This window comes from Anser anser (assembly GCF_964211835.1).
Source record: "Anser anser genome assembly, chromosome: 23".
NCBI lineage: Eukaryota > Metazoa > Chordata > Aves > Anseriformes > Anatidae > Anser > Anser anser.
In genome coordinates, this window is record NC_139744.1 from 4,074,498 (window position 1) to 4,102,126 (window position 27,629).

Below are 27,629 nucleotides of genomic sequence, written 5' to 3' on the forward strand. Positions count from 1 at the left end.
AAAAAAGTTAAAAAAATATATTAAAAAAAAAAAAAGCGAAGTCGGAGGCGGGGGGGAGCCAGGGCCGGCCTCAGACACTGCGTCAGCGGGAGCCGCGCTGCCCTCGCCGGTGGGCCGGGCCCTGGAGAGCCGGGGGGGGCTGAGGGGCCGGGGCTGGGGCTGGGAAAGGAAGGGACCCTCCCCCATGAAGGGTCACCCCCATGAAGGGACCCCCCCCCCCACCACGAGAAGGGGACCCCCCAGGAAGGAGGGGACCCCCCCCCGGGGAGGGAGCCCCGGCCCCGCTGCACAGTGCCAGGGCTTCGGCAGCGCTTCTGGGGAGGGGGGCTTGGGGGGCACTGGGGGTTTTGGGGGAGCACTGGGGGGGTTGGGGAGCTCTGCGGAGAGGGGTTGGGGAGATCTGGAGGGTTTGGGGGGCACTGGGGGGTTTGGGGAGCTCTGGGGGGTTTGGGGACAAGGTGTCAGGAGCGGTGCCAAGGAGGTGGTGGGGAGCGGTGTGCGGTGTGTCCCATGTGGGAGCCCCCCCATGCAGGGTGCCCACTTCACCCCAAAACGTGGCTGGGGTACACGGGAGATGCTCGGGGACCCCCAGCCCCGTGCCAGGTCCCCCCCCAGGCCCCCGCAGCACTCTGCACTCGCTTCCTGTTGTGGCATGGGGTAGGAGCATCGCACGGCGTCCCACACTGCTTGGGTTCCTGTGTCCACGAGCTGAGTACAAGGAGCTTTTGAAACCCTTTTAACCCCTTTTTAGTTTTTTTAATTTTTATTTTTTTAATGCCTCCCCTCCGGTGGGCGCTGCACAAGCCCCAAAAGCCGTGCAGGGGGCTGCGAAGGAAGGCGCTGCCCTCGGGAAGCCGAGCGAGGAGGTGGGAAGGGAAGGAGAAGCCCGGCTCTGCTGCGGCTCCGTTCCCTTCACACGTGGGTTTAAAACATCCAGCGACCTCTGCGTGTACCTCCGCGTGCCCCAGGCCCCCTGCGTGGGATGGTTCTGGGCAGAAAATGCTGGAAATTGGCATTTTCCCCACGTTGCAGGGTGGGCTGTGCTGCTGTAGGAGGGTTGTTGGAGCCGAGGCTCAGGGGCGCTGAGGTCTGCACGGACCTGGTGAACCAGGGCAGCTGCTTGCCTCCTGCCTGGGATCTGGCTGGAGCAACAGGTCACCTGCAGTACCCCGAGAAGATTGAACCTTGCAACGTGCTCGAAGCCGATAAAAACCCCAAATCCCGGAACACCAGGAGGAGAAAGTCCCCGGGGGGGGGGTCTGAAGGCAGCAGCTCCCCCAGCCCTGGCTCTCCCCTGTTGCTGGAGCGATGAAGACCCTGTGCCACCAGAGCCTCACCGCCCCGAGGTCCCCGGGGATACAGGGGGAGCTCCATGGGCTGTGCCATGCGCGATTCAGGGAAGGCGATGCCTTTAACCAGGATGGCAGTGCTCCCTCGAGCCGGGCGCAGGATCTCTCCCGGTGTGGAGGGATGCTCGCGAGCCAGCGCGTTTGGTTTGGCAAATCCTGCAAAAATAAAGGGATCCGTTGTTTCCCAGCGAGGCAGGAAGGACCTGCAGAGCGGTGCCAGGAGAGGCTTTGGGGATGCAAACCCTCCTCCGGGAGGGCCCAATTAAGCACATCAGCATCTGGGCTGTTGGGCTTTTTTGTTTTTTTTTTTCTTAAAGCCATGGATTATTTTTTAATTGAGCCAGCACCTGGAAGAGCAGCCTGGGGGTCAGGAGAGCAGCACCTGGGTGCTCGGTCCCGTCCCTAAGCCTTGGAGACGGGATGGGGACGACTCCAGGGGTGTCACCCACCCCAGGTGCCAGCAGCCAGGCATGAAGGAGCCGCGAAGCCCCACCAAGGGGTCCCCACACCCGCACAAATCTGCACAAAATCCCATCGGCAGGAGGGGACACGGCAGAGCCAGAAGGTCCCAGATCTCCCAGAGCATCGTCGCCTCCTGGCCTCGTCCATCCCAGTCCTCGGAGGCTGCTCCTCTGTGTGCAATTAGAAGACAATTAGCACTTCCTAATAATTAATTCCTCCAGCGTGGGCCAGCAGCTCCTCACTTACGCTCATCTAATCCAGTTTAGTACCAGTCGAGTTGCTGCTCATCGGAGCGGATCTGGAGGAAATGCCTTTTTCCCTTCCCCTGGGACGTTTCCAAGCTGTCTGACCTCTCCGGCCCTAACGAGCTGCTGCCAGACGAGGGGACGCGGCCGCATGCCGGGGACAGCTCCGGGGCTGTCTCTTTGCACCGGCCGGGGGCCGGGGGCCACGGGCTCGTCCCAGCTTAGTCAGCACCGGGAGATCCAGGCTGCTGCTGGCTCCCGCGGCCAGAGCATCTGCATCTGTCCCCTCTTTGGAAAAACTTAAATAAATGCTGGGTTTTGGCAAAAGCAGCCTACTGGTCAGGGAATGGTCACAGCAGAGGGGCTGCAGCAGGACAGCCAGGGCGAAACCCTGCTCGAGCGTGAGTTGCTTTTGCAGAAGGGGTTGAAAAATATTTCCTGAGCTCGATCTGTGCCGTGAGCTCTGCTTGGGTGGGGGTCTCGGCTTTTAGGGGATACTGGCAGGAATCAGGGCTGTTCAGTGTCCCACAGACTGGGAAAGAAACGTCGCCAGCAAGCCGTGGGACCCAGCTGTCACCCGGCTATTTGGGATGGGAAAACAACCCATGTGGCTGCCCGGCAGCCCCAGGCTGCGCAGAGGGGGAGGCCGGTTTCTCAGACGTGGTTTAGTTAAAGACCGAGGGCGTTAGGGCTTGGGGAGCCACCTCAGATAAAACCACGAGGCCGGGAGTTGCTCTGAAGGAGCCTGAGGGATTGAACAAACCCCAGAGCTGAAGCGCTCGGGGTCAGAGAGGTGCCCCACAAGCTGGGTATTGAATTCGGCTCTGATGCAGGGCAGGGTTGGTGTTCGCTCCCACCAAGGGCATTAGAGGACGGGGTCAGGGTGCCCACAGACCGTGAGAGCAGCATCGGGGGCTCAGGCATCTGCCCTGAAGGACAGAGCTGCACCACCCAGGGCATTGCTGCTGCCAGGATGGTGTCCATAACCGGCAGAGTCCCCGTGCCCCCGGCTCTCCGCAGGACGAGGCTCCAGGACAGCAGCCCCGGGACCAAAGCCCAGCCACCGAGGGGCTGCGGTGCCACGGGCTCCTGTTCCCTGTGCCCATCTCAGCCGGGACGGGGACCGACAGCACCTGCCAGGCTCGGCCACGAGCTCAGCCTCCGTCCGCACCGCCTCGGCCTCATCCTGGCCTCCGAACGAGGCCGGCCGGGCCAAGATCAACACCCACCTGGCAAGCATCGCCGCGCTGAGGTCACCGCTTAGGGAAGAGGCCGTCTCGGCGTCTGCTGGCTCCTCTCTCCCCCGCGCCGGCAGCGGGGAAGGCCACGTCGCTCCCCGCCCGCCGGGAGGAGCGGAGGCTGCGGGGGGGGGGCGCAGCCTGCCCATGGCCATGAGGAGACCCAGCCTGGAAGGGGCGAAAAGGGAAGGAGGGCGCAGCGGCGCTGGGTTTGTGCGCGAGCATCGCAGCCCTGCCTGGCGGAGCCAGGAGAAAAAGGAGAGGGTGTTCTGCTGGGGAATGTGCCGCTGCGGGGTCGCAGGGATCAGGGGTAGAAATGGGTGTGGATGAGGAAGCAGCGTGAAGAGAAATGGTTGTTTTCCTTCTGTTCCTTCATCCCAGGAAGCCCCCGCATCCCCCAGCACTTGTGGCAGGCTCTGAGAGCTGCCTGCCAGGGTGGGGATGGGGTGGCAGGAGCAGGGCTCCCCGTGGAAACCCTACAGAAATCCCCTGCTCCAGCAATGGATAGGGTCCCCCATCCCTGTCCTCCCCAGGACTCACGCTGGGCTCTGCAGCGCCGGTGGCAAGGAGCAGTCGGCAGCCACGGGGCTGGGCTGGGGGGCTGGATGCGTCCCCCCCGTGCGGGGCTAGGGCAGGGGCTCGTCCCCCAGAGGTCACAGCTGCACCCTCCTGGCTGTGGACAAGCGGGGACGTCGGGCAGGGATCTCATCGGAGAGGGATCTCACCGGGGAGGCACCACGGGCACAGCCCGGGGACACGGGGGAGGCACCGCGCCCGATCTCCGAGACACCACCGGACCATCCAAGACGGCCGTCAGCCCTGGCTCTGCTCAACGCCCAGCTGCAGGGAGCGGGCTCCTGGCCCGGAGCAGCCCCCTCCCTGCCTCCGTGCCGGCCGCCCCCGCGGCTGCTGCAAGGAGCCGAAGGGGCTCCGCCAGGAGCAGGGGTCCCCCGGGGGCTTGGCTGGCCCTGGACCCCCTCGCTGCGAGCGGGGTCGGTCCCTTTGGGGCTGCTCCGCCGGGGCTCTTACGCTGCTTTCTCTTCTGCAGCCCTTAGAAGTCAGGCAAGTTCAAGCTGCAAATAATTTATTAAAACCAGATGTGCTCGCTTAAAGCTGCCACGAGGAATTTCAGGGCGCTCCAGCCCTGGAAGGGCCAGTGCCGAGGTCTCTGCCCTTCCGACGCGGGGGCGAGACGAGGCCGGGGGCTGCCCGGGGAAGAGCGCTGCCCCCCCGAGCCCGCGGCCGCTCCTTGCTCCCCGGGGCGCCCGGAAAGGGGCCGCATGGATTTCCAGCCCTTCTAGAAAAAAAAATCGCCTTCTAGAAAAAAAACCACCACTTTCTCCTCGTGACTCAGGCACAAGTTAGCAGCACCGGGACATGGGGCCGGGAGGGAAGGCAGCTGGAGAGCAGCGGAGGACGGCACATCCCGAGCGGCATCTTCTGCACCAGGCTTCAGCCCTGTCCCGTGGCCATTCCCAGTGGGAGCAGCACAAACTGGGGCCATGCGGACAGCCCTGGACCCTCTTCTTCCACCTCCACCACTGCCTCACCTCGTAGCCCTGGGCACGACCCCTTCTGCCTCCGTCCCTCGCTGTCTCCTCTCTCCTGGAGGGGTTTTGGCACCATCCTGGCCGCTCTCCTGGGTTTGGGTGCGAGCGGGCGGATTGTCAGGATTAGCGGGAGCTGGGATGAGCCGACATGCTGAGCAAAGCAGGTTTCCAGCCCTGATCTTGAGGCAAAGCCGAGGCTAGGCCAAGAGGGAGGACACGACCGAACTGGTGGCCTGTCCCCCGGCCAACGCGTGCTCACCGTGCCCAGGCTGCCGGCGGCTTCGGTTAAGCGAGGACAGGGCTGAGCAGAGCTCTGCCTTCCGCTCCCTGTGAGTGCGGATCGAAGCCAAGCACCTTGTAAACCTGGCCGGGACGCGCTGGTAACCTCAGCTACACAGCGCGAGGGTTGGCTCCGCCGTCCCGTCCTGCGGCATCGACCCGCGCTGAGCCAGGCTGACAGTTGGCAATCGGGAGCGACGGAAAGGGCCGAGCCGCAGCCGAAGGACGGAGGGAGAGGAAAGGCTGCAGCGAGCGATCCCACGGCAAGATCCAGGGCCGGGAGCCGGAGACACGCAAGGAGGCGAGCGCGGCGCTGGCAGCCACTCGCGGCTCCTCACCAGACAGCACGCGCCAGCGGCTTTTCCCGGCCTTCGCGCCCCCACACAGTTAACGCGTGAAATGAGAGCTTTTGGAGCTTTTCTCAGCCCCGGCCCCGGCTCCCGCTCCCCCGCCTGGCAGAGACAATAGCGTCCTTGTGGCCAAGACGCCCGGCCCTGGGCGTGAATGTGCGAGGGGAGGCCGAGCAGCACGGCGTTTGCTTGGCCTCTCGCCCCCAGCCCTGCCCAGGGCGGGCGCTGCAGGGATGCACGGATGCTCCACGGGCACCGCCGGCACGGCCACGGGGGGTCCCAGGGTGAAAAGGCAGCTGCAGGCAGTAGGAAAGTTGCCCCCGTGCTGGGTGAGAGCCCTGCTTCTGTGCTGCAAAACCTCCTCTCCGTTCTGGGTGGTGCGAGGTTTAAAGCTTTAGCACCCAGAAAATAACATCCTCCAGCAGCAAACCCCAGGGAGACGCTGGCAGCAGTAGCAAACCTCGCGTCGAGGGTTTGCCAGGTCACAAAATAAACTGGGACTGGCCTATTTGGCAGAAGGGAGCTCGTTTCATAGCATGACGCCTAACCGCTAACGTATGAGGCGAAGCATCCAGCGAGGCAGCCCCTTGGGAAGCCTCATTCCTGCTGGCTTTGAGCTGAGCTCCTATAATGCTGCTTACGGCCCTGCTCCGGGCACGCCCCGCGCCCCACGGGTACCTGGCCACGGCTGCGTTCAGCTCATGCATTTGCTGCTGAAATGCTACCACCACCTCCTGCTGCCCAAATCTGCGTCGCATCATCCCAGCTGGCACCGGCGCCCAAAACCTCATCAGCTGCAGCAGCGCAGAGGGAGCCGAGCTGCTCTCGGTGTTCGGTTTCACCCGCGCTTCGCCAAAAGCTCGTTCTTACCCCCAGCGCACGGCGGGTGATGCCAGGTTCGTCAGGAGCGCAGGAATCCTCGCCCACCGCCACTCGTCCTGCAGCGGTCGGGCGCATCACCTCGCGGGGATACCTCGCGAAGCGCTCGCAGCGCGCCCGCGGGGAGCCGGGCACAGGAGCTGGCGCTCAGTGGGTGAAGCAGACTCGGTGCCTTCAGCTGCCAAGGTCTTTTTTCCTTCTCTATTGTGTAGTTTGAAAGCTGCCGAGACGGAAATTGAAGGAGCTGAATTTCTTGTTGCAGTCCTGGAGCCTGGCTGTGGCCACCAGCTCGCAGCAGGGCCAGCCAGGGCAGAGGGGGAGTCTAACAGTTTCATCAGCAGGCACAAAAAAGGTTTCTTTGTGGCCCGCGCATAAACAGCTCCTAAAGGCAGCTACTGCTCTGCTAGAAATGAGGGATAAAACCCAAGCTGATGTCTTCCACGTTCTAGAACAAGATAGGTATCAGTAATTGAACAAGACTCGGTAATTTTCAACAACAGCCTGCGCAGGGCGTGATTCCCTCCTCTGATGCAGAGATCCCACTGCTCTGAGCTGCTGAGCACCGCCCTTCTCCATCCTTCCTCCTCGTCCTGGCACCCCCCAAGCCCCCGCAAACAGCTCCTGCCAGCGCTACGAAGAGCAAAAACAGAAAGAGCCAAGCAAATCAGTTTCTTAAAACTTATTTTAATATCCATGTCTCATCTGTTGGGTAGAGCCAAAACAGTCTGGCCTGGTTTAAGTTACAAATTCTTCATACACTTTTCTTTAAGTAAATGAACAGTGTGGCAATAGGGTCTGTTATTGGAAGTGAAACCCATATTAACAAGGAAGGTGTCGCAGCTAGAATTCTACCAGGGTTCTTCACTGCTGTCAGCCCCAGAAAAGGCTAACGCGGTCCCATGGCCCCTGAATGGGTGTCACACAGCAGGAATAAATGCATCTGACACAAAACTAATCACACCCACAGAGATAGCACACACTGTACGTCCAAGAAACAACGGGGCTGGGATACAAAAAACCCTTTTAGAATTCTCCCCGATGTGGACAGACACCAAATCATCCGTTTCAGCAAACAGGACGAAGCATCAACCCTGATTTTGCCCCGACAGAGGCTGGATAGACACGTTGAATCACTGCTTGCTAAACAGTTAACTTCTGGAATAGACCAGCAGCGATGGAAAGGGCTAAGAAATTATGGCTGAGTATTTAAAGATGCAGTATTTCTTTTCTTTGTTTAAAACACTACAGTTTAGAGACCACCCTAACGCAGCTGCAAGTGAATACATCCAATTAAAAGCCCAAGAGTCACTACAAAAATAGTAATAAAAATCAAAGCAACAGAGTTCCACGCTTTCCAGGTCCATTGCTCAATTTCAACAGACTCCTGCAATTTTCAGTTAACCTCGAGTTCCTGAACAGGTTAAGCGTGATGTTTGCAGATGATGGCTTACAAATAAGGCAGACACGTGCTAGTTCTCTCACAAAGCGCGAGATGGAGAACGTTGCTTACCACGAGAGCAGCATTCAGGTACTGAGCGCCCCCCAAAAGCAGCCCACGCGCTGCTGGAGCTGCAGGATTGATCCCAGCGGTGCCGCACCGAGAACAGTCCACAACACGGTGGTCTGGGTGTCGGGTTAGGAAGCGTGCACACGATCGTTTGGTTTTTTAAACACCTTGGACTGAAGTAGTGTACGGCTCAGCTCTCTCCCGAGAACACTGCATCTTTAAATTTTTCTGGCTACGAGCTCCTGCCACATGTTAGGAACACTCCAACCTGGCTGCCACATGTTCAAGTGCTGTGCTTTTTGTGTGTGTTTTCAGTCTTCCTTCAACGCAGGGGGGAAAGGGGGCACACTGGGGACAACAGGCTTGTGTTTCACAGCAGGCAGGCTCCAGCTGAAGGTGTAAAACCTCTCCGGGCAGATTACAGAAGGGAGACAAAAATATTCGGGTGTTTGTTCCCTTCTAGAACATTATCTCCTTCCCCTCTATTTGTAATCTGACGCAGCAACGACAGCAAGTTAGAAAAGTCAGCAAGTTTTAGAAGGAAAACGTTAAAGGAGAGAGGCAGCTTTCCTGCCAAGTCACCTAACTGGGAAGAGCCTTCTTCAGCTTTAGATTTTTGTAACGTGAACAAGATATGTACAGTACTGCAGGAGCACAGACCACACCTGAGCTGTGCTCCGATTCCTTCCCGTTCGCTGCCTGCCTTTTCAACAGTCAACAGCTATCACGCTCACGAGAGCAGAGAGCACGTCGTGAGCATGTCAGGGTGCGTTTTCAAAAAGAACAGCACTTCAAATAAATTAAAAAGATGCAACCAACCGTTGTGAGATCTATGAAGCAGCAGCTGAAAACCTAGTGGCAGGCTGACGCATGATCCACTCTGATCACAGGAGATCTACACAGGCTGCCTACGGGCTCCACGGCCCTCCTGAGAAGGTGATTATTCGTAAGAGGCCACCCCAAGGGAGCAGAGAGCTGCACCATCTGCAGAACGGACACTGCCATGGACCTGCTAATACGGGTTTCACTTTGAGACCAGAAAACTGTTTTCTTCCAAAAAATTGTTATTTTTAAAAAACTGAAATTAATTAGGGGTAAAACACTAACTCTAGTGCCATGAACAGGCAGGATCAACTTTTTTCCCCTCCAAAGGGCAAAGAGTCATATACCATCCCCAGCTGAACCTTGGTGCTTCGAGCTTTTCAGGAGATGTTACCTAAACTTTATTAAAAGAAAGAACAATGTTTAAATATCAACACTGGACTAGCCCAGTCTTTTTCCAAAGTCCACATTCTTCATATGAAGCACACACGGCGTCCTGGATTCCCCAAGGCTGCATGTTCAGAAGTTCACAGTACATAGAACCATGTCTTTTGTATTTTCTTGAGTTTCCCCTCCTTGCTCAGAGCAGCCACCCTTCGCGGTCATTTACTGGACAAACCTCAAGCCATCTCCTATCCACATGGCTTGGCCTAGATGCCGAAGGTTTTCTTGATGAGAGTTGATGTCATGCTCTATGGATGGAAAAAAGCAAGAGAAAAAAAGCACCTGGTACAGGTTTCTCGAGACCCTTGCGGATTCCTCTATTCCAAAGCTGTTTCTGAAAGTCTTTTTGCCGGTTTCTCAAGCAGTTTTTGGCCTATTACTCTGTCTCAGTTTGAAGAGCTGTTATTGGATGATCCAGAGGTTGATGCAATCGCAGCTCCAGCTGGGCTGCTTGTGGATACAGATTTGCGGATGTGAGGCAGCAAGTATGGGTCACAGGCCAGCTGCTGGACATCTATCCGATCCTCCTTTCGGTAGGCCAAACAGCGTCTGATAAATGCCTGCAGATACCCCAAAGGCGAAACAAGAATCAGTAGACTGACAGGATCAGGAAACTTTCTCTGATAGATAGCTCTTTGGGAGCTGGGCCAATCTGACAACCCCGGCACTGAAATTCCTTCCCCGGGGACTGCACAGACAGCCCAGCTCCCATGCCAAAAGCTCATCTTTTATTTGGGAGAAAGCACGGGTAGAGGCACACGCTGTGCTCCCTTCAACCCCGAGGCTGACAACTGCAACGATGCAAAGTCACAGAGCACCCTGCAGAAGGTAAGCATTAAACACAGAATTCCTTGCTAGTTTTAGGAGAACCATACAAAAGGAACGGTCAGTGCCGCTTGCTGAACGGCATGCACGGGGTGATCAAATTATCTGCAGCAAAACTTACCTTTGCTTCTGGCGTGACTACTGGCTTTGGAGGGAACTGCACCTCGGTAGCTTTCAGAATCGTGTTCTCCTGCAGAATGTCTTGTTGTGACTGGTTGTGGCCAAAGGGCTACCAAAAAAATAAAAGAGGGTTGTTAAAGGTTGATGACAGGCCTTAAATAAACCTTAACACTTCTGTTAATCATCACTTGACATCAGCATTTTTCCAGGCAAGACGCCCGTGAACGTTACTGAAGGTGCTGCAGATTCCTGCCAGATGAGCAGGACACACTGCTCCTGTTTTTAAACTGGTCAAAAGGGACATCAAGCTGGAACATGTCTGGGGTGTCTCCAGCTCAGACAGGAGGGACCTCCATCTGCTTCCAGACCTCATCGGTCAGCACCAGCACATGCCAGAGGACCTTCACCGATCTGAGCAGCCAGGAGATTCACCTACTTCAACCTCTGCTGGGCCGGTTCCACTGTCTGCCTGCCTGACACCACTAAGCAGACACAGCGTGTTTAGCAACCCAGGCTTTCACAACACTCGGTTACCAAGGACTTGGGAACACAAGTGTTGATGGAATCCTCTTCCTGCCCCGATCAATTTATTTTGTTGTCAAAACCAAAATAAGATAGCCTTTTCTTGGGACAATTCGTCTCTTCCTGATTCAGACTCTTCCCTTCCAAAAGGCATCCTAAAAACTTCTAGAGGAGGTCCTTGTACCTACTTTTTATTTTAAAACACTTGCAGCTGTCGAGCAATACCTGGCTCCACAAAGGCTCACCATTCAAAAGAATAATATCAAAACACATGGAAAGCATCACAAAACAATGCCAAACCAGGAACCTCAGGTGTCTGGCCCTGAACAACACACTTGTCCTGCCTGTAAGGGACTCACTGGAAACATGTCCAGCGGAAGGAGATGTTCTGAAGATTGCTCCTGAAGGAATAGCCATGTGGAGCAAAACACAACCTAGTAAATTGTCCCCACCCCATTAACACAGGCTCTGTCTTGGAGCTGATGGCAAGGAGACAAGGCAGAAGCACCTTCTAGTGTGGCAAGAAGGAAACAAGTCAGGGCTGCCTCCAAAAGGTTTGGGAATCACTACTTGGAAAGGAGTTACATGCGTTCTTACCTTTCTGCCATAGAGACACTGATAGAAGATAACTCCTACTGACCAGACATCAACTTTATTTGAAATCTTTGGAGGTTCTTTCCCAACTACAAAACATTCTGGTGGCAAATACCTGATGAGGAGGAAGTGACAAGTTATTAGTAACATCTCCAAATACTTTCAGTCGTTTTCTTTGGAAGGGAAGGAACAAGCTTCTGTGATCAGATGTTGGCTTGGGAGTCACAGGACCAGATCTTGGTTCTTGTACACCTTCAGATTAAGATCACTGCACACCAGCTCCTGGAAACCACGCTCCCAAGGATGTCCAGACATCCATGGTCTGAGCTAGTCAGCACAGTCAATTTCTTTTCAGCAGAACACACAAAATAGCCTCTTTTTCTTTCATCTTTCAAACTGGCATTTGTTGTTAGAAAGGCTTGGCCAACAATTCCACAATAGAAATTCACAGCCAAAGTATGTATTTCTAGAAACACAACCTCAGATGCCATGTCTCAGAGACCCAGACTTGCTTAAACTACAGCTAGCGTCATTTTTAGGAAAGGAGCAAGCCTTTGCAACACAGGCGGCCTTAGAAAATGTTTGGGCAACTGTTGCCCATAGTGACGGTTTGCAGCTTGGGTGATTTCTAAGAATCACATTCAGAGGTAATCACTATAGGTCCTGCTCTCAGCTACGGGTGACGCAGTGCCAACAACTGGCATCTGAGGTAAAGTATTACTGAAACATCTCTCACGTGACACTCAGAAATGAAGCTTTGGCTCTAGATAGCACCATGAGACTTATGTATTTTGTAAGAGCTAACACTCTGGATTTTCACATTATCTCAGTACGATACTCTTTCCTTCTCCCTGATGTACCTGCGCGGTATTCTCCTCCCCCCTAAACTGCTAGACTGTGCCATTATGCACTGCAGAATAGCAGCCAAGTTCCACTCCAGAGCTGGCTATCTCAGATGTGCAATTTTTCACCAGGCACTTTGGACAAGAGGTGGTCTTCAAATGCACAAACACAGACTGAAAAGCAAAAAGCTGCCAGCCTCAAAAGAAGCTGTGTGTGTCAACTGAAAAAGTGGTTTCCAGGGTCTCAAACCCCCAGCGTCTCAAGCTGTCACAGACAATGGCAGCACATACAGATCAAGAATAATTTACACACAGTTTTAGATTTGTGTCAGCTCTGTAAGTTGCCAGTGCCCCAGGCAATGCTTACCAGTAAGTACCAGCCCCCTGCGATGTCAGTTCCATGCCATCAACAGAGTTGTAGCTGTCATCATCCATGATTTTGGAAAGTCCAAAATCGGTGATTTTTATCTCTCCACATGCAGTACCATTGACTAGAAGAATGTTACCTAAATGGAGGAAGGAAACAGGCTCTTAGGATATACATCTAGCAGAGAAAAGCCAGAATAAAATGACATTGAACTCTGTCTCTCTGCACAAGAGAACACGGAACCTGCAAAACACAGGGAGTTGCAGCAGCCTGGGGTAGATGTTTTACCACAATACACAACTTCAAAGACAACTCAGCTCCTACTGAGTGCTAGATCTGATTTGTCCATCTGCAACTGACTCAGTTGCCCAACATTACTTGGGGCCTTCAAGATTACGAGCCCTATTCTCCAACCTGGCTTGATGCCCCTACTGTTTTGGTCCCTCCCAGAGGTCCTGCTGGAAGGGCAGGTCAAAAAGGAGGACTAAGGAGAGAAGGAAGCACACATTCACAGTTATGACTCATTTTATCCAGGAGTCCTGACTTGCCCCAGCCTCTCAACAGCCAGAAACACTCTCCTTCCTGGCAGTGCTCCCCAGTGGCTTTCTAAGCTCAAAAAGGACAATTACTGCTTAAGCAAGAGTCTTCTACAAATCCATCAGGGATCAAGCAGTCAGATCATCGCTGTTTTTCTCAAAGCCTACAGTTAAGCAGCAGAATTGTGTGTGATGGCAGCGGATGAATCACAACTTTAGACAACTGTAGGCAGAGCTCTGCAGCGTAAGAGCGGCCAACAGCTGGGGGAAGAAACGCGTGCACTAGAACTGGAGCAACAGCACCACCTCCTGTACAGACTCCTCGTGCTGATGCAATAAACCACATCACATACCGGTTACACAATACTTACCGATGAAGTGCCACCAGTAAAGGGAGGCAAACCAAAGATAACTTTTTGAAGAGGTGGTTGAATTTTACTGGACTAGTGAACAGCAATGTAGCCAATATCCGTACCCAAAAGGGGGCACTTTCACTTCTGCCCTCACTACACCATCCAATGCTAAAGGGAAAGCTGCAACTACGTTTGGAGAGGACCTTCTACCTGGTAGACGTTACTGAAATCAAAAGGCAGACCTGAGCAAACAGTTTTGACTGTATATCCTCAGCTTTGTGAGCTTTCACGTGATATGAAAAAATGAACCCTTCCAAGCCAGCTTCTGCCACCGAGTTTTCAGGAGGATGATTACAGAAAGAGTAAGTCAGAAGAATGGGAACAGAAAACACACTAGTAATTATGGGAACCTTTATGAAGCAATAATAACAGAAGCCCTCAAATACAGAACACAAGCAGGTCATTGAGAAACCAAACAGACACTTGGTGGTTCAAGGGCTCATTCTGAACAAGAAGGCTGCTTTTTCTGGAATGTTACTTCCTTGTTTATGTTGCAATTCTGGGAGACAATAAGCTTTTCACAGAATGTTCTATGCATTTTAGTTTTCTCTTGACGCAAGTTAATTTTCCCAGGCAGGACTGTCTCCTTTTCGCTGTTTGACCAAAATAAATGCTCCCATGTTATTTATAACCCATTACCTTTAGTTATTAAGCATCCTTAGGCACATCAGCTAGCAGCATAGCATACCTGGTTTAAGGTCATAGTGTATGATGGGAGGTTTGATTTCATTTAAGTATTTTAAAGCATTCACGATCTGCATGATAATGGATCGCGCCTCCTTCTCCGACATTAACTTGTGCTGTTTCAGGTAGAAGTCCAGGTCATTTCCCTCACAGTATTCTAACACTGTACAAAACCTGGAGGCAAAACAGGAGCAGTTGTAGTTAAGGCATCGGATAGAAACCAGAACGCTGTTGTTATTTGTCTGCAAGTCTCATCTATTTGATCAAAGTTTCAAATTAAGAGCCCTCCAGCCTATTAATCCTTCTTTAAAAATAGGCCACCAGGAGCACAGTCCTTAGTGCTCAACAGTGCAAAGGTCAGATGTGCCCCATTTAGCACTAGAAGCAGACGGGGAAAGCTGTATCCGCTGGGGTATGCACCCAGGCCAACAAAGAGCAGGATTTACTAGTAGAGCATTGCATCTCTAGGAAACCTGTGCATACTGCAACTGCTTCAGACATCTCCGCAGTACAGTCTGCATGGTGCGGATATATTCTGGACTCTGCTTTTGAAAGACCAAAAGCTTTGAAGTGAATGGGTCAAATTGAGTCAAAGGACACAGCAACACAACTTACGAGTCAGTATCCAGCGAGAAGTAGTCATATAGCTTAACTATTCGAGGATGATCCAGTTCTTTGTGAATTCTGTACTCTCTACACGCATGTCTGAAAGTAGGAAAGTCTGAGCATTAGTCATACAAGTGACTTAATTCTAAGTTCCACAGATAGAGCACCCAGACATACCACTCAGCATTCCAAGTCCAATCACAAACCCATGGACATTATTCAGACAACTTGAGAAAAGGCAAGCAAATCAGAAACTGCTCAGAACAATTTTGAAGAACCACAGAATCTAAGTGCATCAGATTCTCAAGTGCTGGCAGTACTACAAAATAACTAATCCTGATTAACGGTACTGCTTGCCAAAACAGAATAATCTCATAATAAATCGCTACGGGATCCAAGATAGCTGAATACAAAAATCAGCAAGTTCTAGAAAAATTCCAGGACACTCAACTGTCCAGTTTCCAAGCTTCAATTCCAGCTTAGCTTGTGCCAGTGACTTGTTGGGGAAGTAAGATCACAGCTTTATCTCTACAGTTCTGTCAAAAAAAGCCTGCCTGCTATTCTGCAGTGCTTACCTAATCCGTGGCATTAGGAAGCAAGAGTTCACCAGTACCTAAAAGACCTCCTGTACCTCTCTTCTAGGCTATGGACATGGAAATGTATTCCTAATCATCTGTGAAAAGCTTAAGTATTCTAGGAAACAAAGTGAAGTCTTTCTGGGAGCAAAATGCAGGTGTGTACCTGGAAGATGGGTACCAGCACCCTGTTTCTGCAAGAGCTTATATGTTTTGGAGAGGAGAAGCCACTTTAAAGCTTTCTTCGTAGAGCGTTACTGGTGTTTTAAAACCTTGCATCACAATGCTTGTACACACGCACATGATTTTGTATATGTTGAAGACATTTCTAATATGAACAGAACTTCTTTTAAAAGTAGTTACTAAAACAAAGAGCAGCTTTTGAAACGTGGCAAAACAGGAAAAAAAAAGGCAGCATGTTCAGACACCGAATAACCAAATACAGGGGGAGTTTGGAAACATGTCTGTCTGCTTTACAGCCTTACTTACTTGTGATAGTTTTCTTTCTTCTCATCTCTCCAGTTTTTATTTAACTGGTGTATTTTCACAGCTACATATCTCTGTTCTGTTAAATCAAATGCCTGTGGAGAGAAGAGCTGAGTATCAGTAGGAATCACAGCTTCAAGTTAACGCTGCAAAAGCAGACAAGCTCTAACAAACCAATATCCCCACCCAGGAAATCAGCATTACAACACACTGAGTGAAGAGCAAACCCACATTTTGATGTAATTAGTTTCACTAATGAAACCAAGCAACTCTGAAAACAATTGAGTATTTTGTACTTTGATCTGACCCTTCCCTATGGGATCTAACTAATGCTGCATTTATTCTGACATTTTACTACGAGAGTTACAATGGGATCAGAAAGGCCAAATTAACAAAGTATAGCCAGTCAATCACACTGGGAAAGACTGCCATTATGCCCCAAACCACCTAACCTATTTTCTACACTCAGTTAAAAAACAAAACAAAAAACACACATGATTTTTTAATACTTTGTTTCACACAGGTAGCTCAGCTCTCCAGCTTGCAGCAAAATGTTTCAGCTTATTTAGAAGCTGGAGAATTCATTGGCTGAACCGTGTAATTTCTGTGCTGTGTTTTTCCCTCCAGTCTCTCGCTATTTAGGCATCCTTTAAAGAATCAACCACTGGAATTGTGCTCTTGGAGGAATGAAGTCTATTACCTTGTCTGAGAGCAGAAACACCTAATAATTTACAGGACAGGACAGACTCCTACTGTAAACAAACAAAGATAATTGTGTCCAGCTCAAAAGCTAGATACTCAACTCCTAGTGCCTAAGAGATTGGCTAAGACCCTGGAGAAGAGAAGCAAGCATTTCTTTGTCTTAATAATGCAATTAGAACTCTCAAGCACAGTCAGGTATGAAGCATTCATACCCTCCTGCTTTCACCTTTCATCTGCAGTGCCTAGGTTTTCTACCGAGTCAGCAGAGACTCCAAAGAGAAATTCAGAGGCACTGCATGCAGATCACTGTCCCTCTTTGCTACCTGAGCCCCCTGGTTTGGATACCTGTTCTTATATTGCATCAAAATCAATCACGGTGACGTTTCCCGTATTTGCACTGGCATAGGTATGTTAATCCTACCCAAGTTCAACATGAATTAAAGAACACTAGGTACAGATGGGGAATATTAAGAACTAGAGAGGCTCTAAGTTGCAATCATCAAACAACAAGAACCTCCGAAGTGTCACAGGCCTTGGCCATGCTAGAGTGTTGACACACAGAAGTAATGCTCAGTTCTAAGGACTACACAGTCTGCTACTTCAGATTGTAAAACGAAGACAAGAAAAAAAAGTCTTCTACCCCCAGGAAATGAAGGCTTTGCTTTTATTTATTATTGGAGCTATTTTCTCTTTTGGACACTTAAGACTTGCTATGCCATATTCAATAAAACTTAGCTGCGTAAGGTATGTGTGCATGCGGCCCTTGAAGAAACAAATGCTTTGGTTGTTTCTCTGTCCTTACAGAACTTGCAGACTTGGTGCAATGTTTTCTTGAAACATACATTTGTAGGAAAACTGACCTCTGAGGACAAGAGCAGAACCTAAAAATTTCAAGCCTGCTGTCTAATAGAAGCCAGATGTAACATTTGTTTTGTCCTCCTTTCTTCCCCTTTACAACCACACACACTGCTGCGAAAATGAGTGCAAGGTTCTGCTTATAGTAGTATTTCCTTTCATTTCTTTCAGATTCAGATTGCACCAGACCAGCGCCTCAAATTTACCTTATATACTTCACTGAAGCCGCCTCTACCCAGAAGATGTAGCAACAAGTATCTATCATTTAGCGTTGGATGGTCTTTAAATCTGGTGAGAAAGACATAGTTTAGGAACGCTGACAGTAATAACGCAGTCTACTGCACAATAAGTTACAGCTGTTATACAGTGAAGAAACTTTTTTATATTAAGTCTAAAAATAAAATCATAATAACTAGAAGATTTGACAATATTTGATCATTTTGTACTGATAATAGATTATAGCCCCCCAGTCAAGTGACATGCTAAGGTGAAAGAAATTTTAAAAAAGATGCTATACTTGACATTTTTGAGGGAGACAAATCAAAATTTGCAACACACTCTTGTTTATGACTCCCACGCGCTTACTGTGAATTATCTTCGTTGTGTATCCTTTTCAATTCCCTGATATGTAGATTTCTAACCCTCTCTAGCCGTTCCAATTCTGCCTGGATCTCTGCTTCTTCCTGCACAAGGAAAGGGAAAGACACGTTTCCAAAAGGAAAACACAATGCTGTTTACAATACTGCAGTTAGCGTTTCTGTCTGATTTATGGAACCACAAACATAACTCCACTTGTAAAGACATTATTGGCAAATAACTTGTTTGGGAGATTAAATAGATGTTCACAGTTAACTTAAAGAGTCAGGTGGAAGCTGAAAGGAATGCAAACTGACTGGACAGTTTTGTTTAAAATTATACATGGACAGGAGCAGACATATCTTTGTGTCTTCTTGTTTTTAAGATTTTATTAATTAAGAGGCATTCTACTCGGGACCTTATAACAAAAGGCCCCATGATATTAGACTGCACATTAACAGAGCCAAATACCCCTCCTTCTCTCTCAATTCCGTAAGCTGAGACAAATCTTTTAAGATTGCATCTTCAAAAAATGGGGCACGACATTTCACAAAGACGTGCTCCAAATCAGAGGCTGTTACACCGGGCTTCAACGTGAAATTATGCAGATAACAAAATTAATTGTGATTTTTCTGAAGAAAGTACAGACTCTGGACTTTGAAAAGCCATAAAAAAGGAATGCTTGAAGGACGCAGGATGATGTGGCCTGCTCAATGCTTTGGCTTCCACATTGCAAGTGCACGGCTCTAACTTAACGTTAAAGAAAAGAAGATTTCCAGTACTAGCTTCCATTTTTCTCTCTGACAGGCTATTACTCTGAAAACTATCACAGCACATAAACATTATGATAAGCTTCAACACATTTCAGTCCTAGATTCTTTACCCTAGAAATTTAAAAGCCACCTAAAACAAAAATGGAAGTTAGAGTCAGAAACTTTTGTTGTAAGACACCATTTGAACGGACAGCATGCTTCGGTTAACAAAGGTAAGGCAAGTAAAGACTCGTTCACACATAAGTAAAAGTCCTGACGCCAAGCTGAACCACATAAACAGTCTAAAGTTAAGCAGCAGAAATACCATAAAACACACAATGCAGTGGCCAGCAGGTCTTACTATGAACAGCAGAACATATTAGTGTAAGTTTAATGGGCTTCTTAGTACCTGGTTGGATTCTTGTTTCTCTTTACCTCTTCAACACCAGGCTAACGGCCACTACCTCGTGCTGCCAACAGGGAACCCTCCCCCTGAAACCCTCCAGTTTTAACTGAGGCTGTTTTCTGTGTTATAGGAGTGACTGATACGACACACGCGACCCAAAAGAACTTGCAGCTGCTGCTTCTCAAAACCAAAGAGTTCTTCTCTGGACCACAGAGATTTTATAGTTCTTAGAAAGACTTCGTTCCGGAATACTTCAAGTCTGGCAATCAAGCGAGGAAGTGCACGTGCTGAGAGCCCTCGCCTCATGTAGGAACACGTACAACGACTTCATCTCTGTGATGTGCAGCACCTCTGGTCCTGCTCCTTCCCTTGTGAAGGCAGGAGCCATGTCAAAGTCTCAACATAGCGTTTGTAGAGCTGGAAGCTCTGGTGCCCTCAAATGCAAGACTAGAATTCACATCACTGTGGACAGTCGCAAACCTCAATTAAAACATGTGCCTTGAGCAGCATTATTTGGTGTATATGACTCAAGGGACATAGTTACCCAGTTGTCTTGTGACTCTGTTCCTTCCCTTCTCAACTTGTTCTATTTTTAGGCACGAAGAATGAGCCAGTTTCCAAAAGTGGAGAAGGATAAGCACAGCTTCAGACAATGCCACAATCCCAGAACATTACTTCATTTTCCATTAAGGTCCATTTCCTAATGGATTCCTCTATTCCAGGGTGGCATACTACATGCCAGCATAGACAGAGCTGCAATTAATCCATCCCAGCAATGCGGAAGCTGTAGAGCAAGTATGCCTTTAGCATACTCCTGCCCATATCACATATCTTTACTCACTGGACAATAAAACACAACGGGCAGAGAGCCAGCGGATTCCATGTGTGCTTAAACTTTCCCTCGCCACTGAAAATAATGAGGGGTACAGCAGCATTAATGAGGCCTTGCATTCAACTTAAGCATCAAGGTTACAGGAAAAAATAAGTGTAGAGTTCATACACCACCTGAGAAAAGGGGGAGTAGCAGTGCATTTGCACTTTTCCTCTCTGTTTCACCCAGGAAAGAAAACTCTTTGGCCTTAGCAGAGATCACAGCTAACTGGGAAATGGCAGAAAACTTTTTCTTTTTAATTTCATCTGTTGAAGCGTCCCAGAAGTTTTACTTCTACATTTCTGCAATCACTTTAAAAGGTAACCAACGGCTTACTTAAATATAAAATCACTTGCAGGTGCAGCTCCTACTGAAGTCAATGTATTTGAAAACAAATATGCATTATAGCTACCTAGACACTACTAGCATTCAAAAGCCCAAGAGGTTTTAATGGTCTGTTAGCAATAACGCTGGTTACTTGACATGACAAAAAATGGGAAAGCCACTGATGCTTGCAATTTTTTTTTTTGTGTTCTAGTGATTTCATTCCCTTGGTTCCTTCCTTTACGGTCCTCCATCCTGGAGGCATATAGAGCCCAGCACTAGGCAGGCCTTGGTGGCAGAATAAGATGCACTGAAGCTGTGGTGCTCCCTGCATGAAATTATAACTATGATAACACAGAATCCATTTACTGAAGTAAAGAACAATACTACCGCCTTGGAAAATATGATTACGAAACCCCGGACATCCTTTTCAAGCAATAAAAACCTCTTATCAAACAGAGAGTAGTGAGTTCTGCAGAAAAATGCTACTGTTTGCAGAACACCATAAAGAACCTACCCAAAAACCTTTTCTGCAGTTAGTTCTTACCTTTTTAAGATGACCTAGTCGGAGTTTGAAGATTTCTTCCTGTTCGTGGTATTCTGCTAACGTCAACCTGCATAGAAGTGACAGATTCAATGTGTCAAGTTTCAATGCGTGTGGTAAAGTGCACAGGTTGCAGCACACACCTTTGCCTATGGAAACAACAACTACACAGTGTATGTCAACACCCAGCAGGACTTTGTTGTTTTGTAAACTCTGCAATCTAGCAATCAAGTAAAGGAGACAAAAAGCTAAGCCGTGATAAAACACACATCGATTTCAAATTCAAGTCCCTAAGCACACCTATTTAGGATAGTGACAGGATCATAACAAAGAGCACTAAAACAACCTAAACATGGAACACTGAAGCACAAGCATTCAGTATTCAACATCTTATTTTTCAATTTAGAGTTTGTTTTGTTGCTTGCCTTTTTTATTTTTTGTAGTAAGCACATGATAGTTCAGCCCAGCTATACACTCCAGCACTAACAGAACAACTGGCTACCGTGCCATTGCAAGCAGAGCAGTGAACTGGGATTCAGAACTTTTTTCTCTTTCAGGCTGTGAAGTGGCTTCAGGGAAACCCTGGAAAGCTCACTTCATCTTTGACCCTGTATGTAGTTAGTAGACACAATGGAATAAGGGAAACAATCGCCTTTTTACTGATGGTAAATGATGTGTAAAGTTTCCATCCTAAGTGGGTGGTCAAAAAAAGGCAAAGTTTCACAATGTTTTCAGCGTCTTTTATAAACAAAGTGTGCCGTGTACAACAGTGGCAAAGTACAGCCTTACACTAAAATAGTGACAGATCCCATCACTAGTGAAGTGGAATGATGTGCTGAGATCTTTAAAGTTACAAAACAAATCATTATACTGATTTTCTCATGGCTGCCAACATGGAGTTTGGTAAAGGCATCATGCATGTGAACAAGTTACTAAGTCGGCATCAACTGCATCTGCTTACTTTGTAAACATAAAACACGAAAATATATACATACCCTTTTTTAACCTAAATTAAGTTCAAACCATGTCCCAGGAGGATTCCTGTTGCAGCAGTTATGCTCTGCATAATACTTAGTACAAAGATTAGCATATAAGGTCTCCACAGAATCAATATCACACCTTGTTTAAAGAGGGGACTGAGTTCTTTTGTCTATGCAGGGCCATGGGCTCTCAGCTCACTGCACAGCAAATTGAGATGATTGTATTTAGTTGATTAAGTGCTCATCTTGAAATACCCTACTTCCCTCCACTGTTGATAATGCAACCTGCATAGTTGAAACTACTTCTAAAGCAGTTCTTAGCGGATAAATTTGATGTAACACTCACAAACCAAGCTCCCTTTGAAAGAATCTCCATCATAAGGAACTGCTTATTACAAATTAAAGATACATACAAAAAATACCTGGTACTGTATATGTTTATGTGATTTCCCATTTCATATAAAAGTGCGCTATTCCACAAGAAAAACATGACAGCCTGAATTTAGATCAGATTCAGCTAATTCAAAATGCCTTCCCAGAAGTTTAGGTCTTTGGTTGGTCTTGCTTATAAGGAACAAAAAGACAATTGAATAAACCAGCAACAAACTTTCCAAATCTTCTTATGTGCAAGAGGAATACAGAGCTAAACACCAACAGCCTACTCATTAAGCAAGAGATGTAATGAGTACCAGGCTAACACTGCCCAAAATAGCTACGTTTGCAGCAAGCATTATAAAAATCAAGGGGGCTTGAAGACAAACACTGCCCTGTTTCACAGAAACATGGCTTGTAATACACTCCTTCTAGTGCAGCTGAAGACTCTAAGGTTGCCCAGGCTGTCCCAGCAAACCTCAAAAAGCCCCAGTAGATTAGCATCTGTGAATAAAATAACTTCATTCACAAGATAGACACCATTTTCAGGAGAGCAATGTTGGAGGAGAGTATGTTTAAATTTGCATCATGGAACCCTCCTCTCCTTTCTGACACAGCAACGACCATGAAACTAAGAGGAAACCGAAATCAAATGAAGGAATTTGGCTATCCACTCCCCATTCAAGTTTCAGAAACATTTAGATTCAACTTGCCCAAAAGCCTCTGTAAGAATTCAAAAAATAACTTCCCTCAAAGATCTGCAAGATTTTGTACATGAAACACGTCCAACAAACGCATTTACAGGATAACTAACAATTGAGCAAGTAGTCACTTAGTGTAGTTGCTTCAGCTGACTCACAAAAACAAACCTAAAACACTCCACATGAACTGGCAAGCCAATTTTATCAAGAACATCACAAGCAGCTCTTCTAAGCCACAAAGATAAAACCCTGAAATGCAGCAGTGAAGGACGATATACCAGCAAGAAACAAGGAAAAAGAGCAGGTAGCACAAAAAGGCTCACTAGCATACTCAGGTAGCGGTAGTAGATAACATCAAGGCACGCTCACAACCAAAGGCAGAAGCTCACTGGGTATCACAGGTATGTATCGTGAGTACCAGGCACATCAAGACCCATGCTGCCATGTCTACAGCACGTGCCACAACACAGCTGCATCATCCTGATGGGTAAAAAGATCCCTACAAAAATGGGGAAGGTGTTATCTCTTCCCTCAGAAATGAAAGGTTCCTGCAACGAGTGGCAACGCTTCAAAATATCCAAACACAGACATTCAATTTACTTCTCCAACGTGCCTGTGCAAAAGCACAACTTGAAAAGTGTATTGAGTTATTTTTAAGCTCACTTGGCCGGTGCGAGAGGTAAATCTCTCTGCTCAAACTACATATTTGCAGAAAACATGGAGCGCACTCCAATAAAACGTGCCTAATCAGCAGATATCAGCATCCTATTTGGGGGTACCACCTTGGCTGGTGAGAGCATTCTGAACACCACAATTCACCCGTCATGTGCCTTCTTTGCTGTGACTGAAAAAGGCAGCAGGAGCTTTTGCTTCACATGCAATTTTAAAGTGCAAAGACCAGGAATTCAAAGGGCTCCAAGAACTTTGAAGTCAGGCCATACCCAGGAGATTTAATAGTGCAAAAAGAAAAGTGTCATCCAGAATTACATTATTAGCTAAGAGCAATAAAATGAAGACTGAAAAGGAGACTTGCAGAAGTTATGGGAAAGTTCTGAGAGCCCAGAATGTGGAGAAAAAGAAGAAAGGAAAATTAGGCTGTGTGGCTTACCAGCATGTTGAGAGTCAGTTTTATTTACAAAAAAGTTACTTAATAATGATCTCCAACAAGAAACAAGCTGGTGAGAGGCTGACTTCACATTTCCACAAAAAATTCTAAAAAAGAAGTTATGTTTGAAACCTCTTGTGAGACAAGCTTTCCTCTCTGAAGAGCATCAGGAGTCTCAAAGTATCAGTAACTTCAAAAAAAGAGGAAAAATGTCTCCTTTAAAAGAAAGAGTAATACTTTAACAATGTTCCTGTTTCCCTGACTCAAGTATCTGGGAAGGCCTGCTTCTGAGACACAGTTCAACGCTTAATGCACTGTTTTTGTACAGCACCTTTTTCTAGTATACCAAATTAGTTGTTTGAAAAGCCTCACCAGAAAGTAAATGGAAATAAAAGCTTCTGAATGCTATACTCTTTTTTTTTTTTAAGAGACATGTTGCAGTGATACCAAAATTAAGTATGAAGTATTTTCTTCAGAAAAAGACACTGCTTTTTCAGCACTCTTGTTGCATCAAGTTTGAAAACTTACTGCATTCAAAAGTAGTTAAGCTTACACAAAGTCTGGACTCAGCAATGATCCCTGTTTTACTCCAATGAAAACTATTTAGAACTGCAGCCAGATGTTTCTGAATGCCAGGCTAATTCCACACTATTCATTTGTGCATGTAGTGAAGCCTAGAGGCAAGGGCAAGATTCCATTTCCCAGTAGATATTTTGTGCTCTAATCAAAGCACGCAGCTTTGCAATGCACAAGGAAGGCCACATAACGTACGTTTCATTTTCTGCTCCATTGGTCTTGTTCTTGCGCTGCTTCTGCTCATTGCTTGCTGGAGGGGTCTGTCCCATCGCAGGTGGCTTCCGTTTTGCTAACATTTTTCGCTGTCTTTCTATTTCTTCCCGCTGGGAATTTATCCTTTCCTGTTGCCTGGAAAGAAGAGGGGAGAAAAAACATGAAGCAGATAACTAATGGGATATACTCAGTTGTCTTCAGCATCTGCTTTTAACAGACGGGAGCAATGAATTCAAATCAGTTTTAAGATTAGTAACAAAACACTCTTGTACAGAAAAGGGGGATGTGCCTTTTTTTTTTTTTTTTAAATATATATACATAGAAGGGGATTCTTTTCCTGGCCCACAGAAACCTTTCAGTAAAGTGAAAGGTTTTATTCATGCAGAGGATATCCAAAAACAAGGAGTTGCTAACCTCATAGAAAACCCAGGGATCCACGGTAAGTCACTAAGTTTCCACACACTTTTTCCTAGAAGGCTCTGTTCTAAACCTCAGACTTTCCTGTTCAAATTATTCCTGAAGTCTGGCACTGTTTGAGAAAGTATCCTTATACTTCAGTGGTACAGTTAAAGCTATCCTTACTTCTCTGAAGTGTAACTAACACCATTCCCAATTTCACTCTAAAAATAGTCTTTTTGTCTTGGAGGAGAGACTCCAAGTCTTAAAACTGCCTCGTTATTTTATAGTGATAAAAGCATTCGTGGAATTACAAGTTTAAATGACTTGAGAATTTACATACTTAATTCACATTTTAAAAATAGACTGAGATTGCAGGTAGAAATTCCAGAAGTATTTCTTCTATGTCGTACCTCACAAACTAAGGGGGAATTATAAAGTACTCAATCTACACCTCGCAAGACCTGCGCCTCCCTACCAGACTACAGAAAAGTGAGATGATTTTAAAGGATCACACACAGCTCTCTCTATGCAATTAATTTGCCAAGTCCTACTTAAAGGTCTAGGCCAGGTGGGAATTTACTGGATATTTCCATTAACATCCTGCATAAAAGGGTCTCTGATCTCAATTTCTAGGTTTCCGCAGCCCCTTTGATCACCGTTACCAGGAGGAAAAAAAAGCTAAATAGTATGGATTTTCTCTTTTAAGTTTTTCTACTTAAAAAACAAACCGAAAAAACACAGGGAGCTAAGTAGCCTTCCTGGAGTAACACACACAGATAGAGCAAATCAAATTGATGGACTCAAGATACGTGTGAGGATTTGCTCTACCCCTTCACCCTCCGCACAGCCAAGTGCACGGAGAATATCCAGCAGGGCAGCCGATTTCTTTCCAACCCAGGGGCCAACTCAAACAATTTGATTCCAATTTTAAGTCTTTGGAGTTAAGTGGAAACATTTCGCATTTCAACATTAAAAGATTCTCCACTGTCAGCAGCCGAGTTCCTATCTGATCCTTCCATGCTTCGGTCACACCACTCTCACATTTTGACATGCAAGACACCACACACAACTGCTTAGATTTTCCTTCTCTGCCTCCGAAGGTAAAGATAACTCTGTCCTCACTTGATGAGGTTCTGGAAGGCATAGCCATCTGTCCACTGCTCGGTGAAAGACGCCCCATGCCGCACCGTAGTGAAGTGACCTAGCCTCAATCGATCCTGCATGCTCTTATCTCTGCATGCCATCTTCTCCTGCTTTGACTGAAAACAAAATAAGACACGTGTTAAAATAAAACCCATAAATCAGCAGCCCAGAGTTATGCTGTATTTTAAGTAACTTCTAACCCTTATCACCTTTCACACTACTCCAGTGCCACTTATCTGAAACCCAGCTGAACGTTACTGATAAATTTATTGATGGTGCTTCTGTGATCTGACAGGCATTTTAAGACAGCTGCTTTTCTGACATTTCAGCCTCATCTTCCCTTGCCCATTACTGCTTCTGCAGCTCGCCCTTTCTATCACCAGTTGAAATTCAATCCAGCAGTAGGATTAAAACCATCCCTTTGCATCAGTAGCTTAGCTGGACTCCAGGCATGGTTTTGATCAGGCCCTTATTCACTCAAACAAGAGGTGAAGGAAGAAAATGCACCTTAAATCACTGGTAAGACTAAGATACAATGATCAGCCAGTTCAATCCTAGACAAGCACTACTCCCAGAAGTGACACGATCTCAATTAGGACACCAACACGCATAAAAACTGGTGGTGGTGTCTGTCAAGAGTATTTCCAGTAAGCGAAAGGAAATTTCAAAGGCCTGAGATGAGAGCAGCAAAGCTTCAGTCAATTAGGATTAAAGATGAACCGGCAAAGCTCCTCACTGGAGCTACACACGACTTATCTGTACGCCAAGCCCACATAACATAGCCCAGAGTTAGAAATCCTCCCAGAAAAGGGAGTCCCATTCAGCCAGGAACAATCAGCTCTGTGACAAAAGCAAGTCAAACAGACTGCGGACTGCGTGTACTGGCCAGCACCCTGGTATTTGTGCCCATCCAGTGCCCACAAACAATAGATGTAATTGGCCAACAGGTGAAAGAGTAATCAAAACCTCTTATTGTTCAACCAAAAGGAAATCTGCAAAGCTTTCAACACTGAAGCAGACTGGATGCCGGTAAACAACAGCTTGGCACTTTCTCAGCGTCTTAAACATGTTGTTTTGAGTGCTGTGCAAACAAAGCAACGATCTCCAATTTTGCCATTTGAAAGAACGGTTTAAATGGCTCGCCCATGTCACAGAGCCTATCTGGCAGTTTCACTGCACAATGGGATACTGCTCTTGTATGGCAAGTGCTGGACAACGGTGCTTTTTGGGTATATGAGCTTCCAAACCTAATAATGCCTGTTGCATTTAGAGCTCAGACTATTTCACTTAAGCAAGGGAGATCATGCTGAGACAGTGAAGAGCAACCAAACCAAAACATTAAGAACACTTCTAGTCTTCAGATTATATTACTATTTGCAGAGAAATAATTCGAGACAAAATTCCAGTCGTCTTTT

The 27,629-nt window shown here is 47.7% G+C and overlaps 1 protein-coding gene and 1 long non-coding RNA gene across 9 annotated transcripts in view; one reads left to right on the forward strand and one right to left on the reverse strand.

The window, feature by feature from the left end:
• The first annotated feature begins 50 nt into the window (after window positions 1-50).
• LOC310885803 lies at window positions 51-9,095 on the forward strand. Its single transcript, XR_014574986.1, has 2 exons — window positions 51-109; window positions 1,033-9,095. It is a non-coding gene; the product is annotated as an uncharacterized lncRNA (long non-coding RNA).
• The window catches only part of TLK2 (tousled like kinase 2), a 45,148-nt gene continuing 24,535 nt past the window's right edge, over window positions 7,017-27,629 (reverse strand). For all 8 annotated transcript variants that reach the window (XM_083809558.1, XM_083809562.1, XM_083809556.1 and 5 more), the window contains 12 exons: window positions 26,194-26,330; window positions 24,655-24,807; window positions 20,729-20,795; window positions 17,838-17,935; window positions 17,459-17,540; window positions 15,699-15,790; window positions 14,644-14,733; window positions 14,033-14,202; window positions 12,396-12,534; window positions 11,190-11,301; window positions 10,072-10,179; window positions 7,017-9,685 (listed from right to left, as the gene is read on the reverse strand). In XM_083809558.1, coding sequence (XP_083665684.1) covers window positions 9,512-9,685; window positions 10,072-10,179; window positions 11,190-11,301; window positions 12,396-12,534; window positions 14,033-14,202; window positions 14,644-14,733; window positions 15,699-15,790; window positions 17,459-17,540; window positions 17,838-17,935; window positions 20,729-20,795; window positions 24,655-24,807; window positions 26,194-26,330 — 1,422 coding nt within the window. In that variant the 3' untranslated portion in view covers window positions 7,017-9,511. The remainder of the gene's footprint in view (window positions 9,686-10,071; window positions 10,180-11,189; window positions 11,302-12,395; window positions 12,535-14,032; window positions 14,203-14,643; window positions 14,734-15,698; window positions 15,791-17,458; window positions 17,541-17,837; window positions 17,936-20,728; window positions 20,796-24,654; window positions 24,808-26,193; window positions 26,331-27,629) is intronic.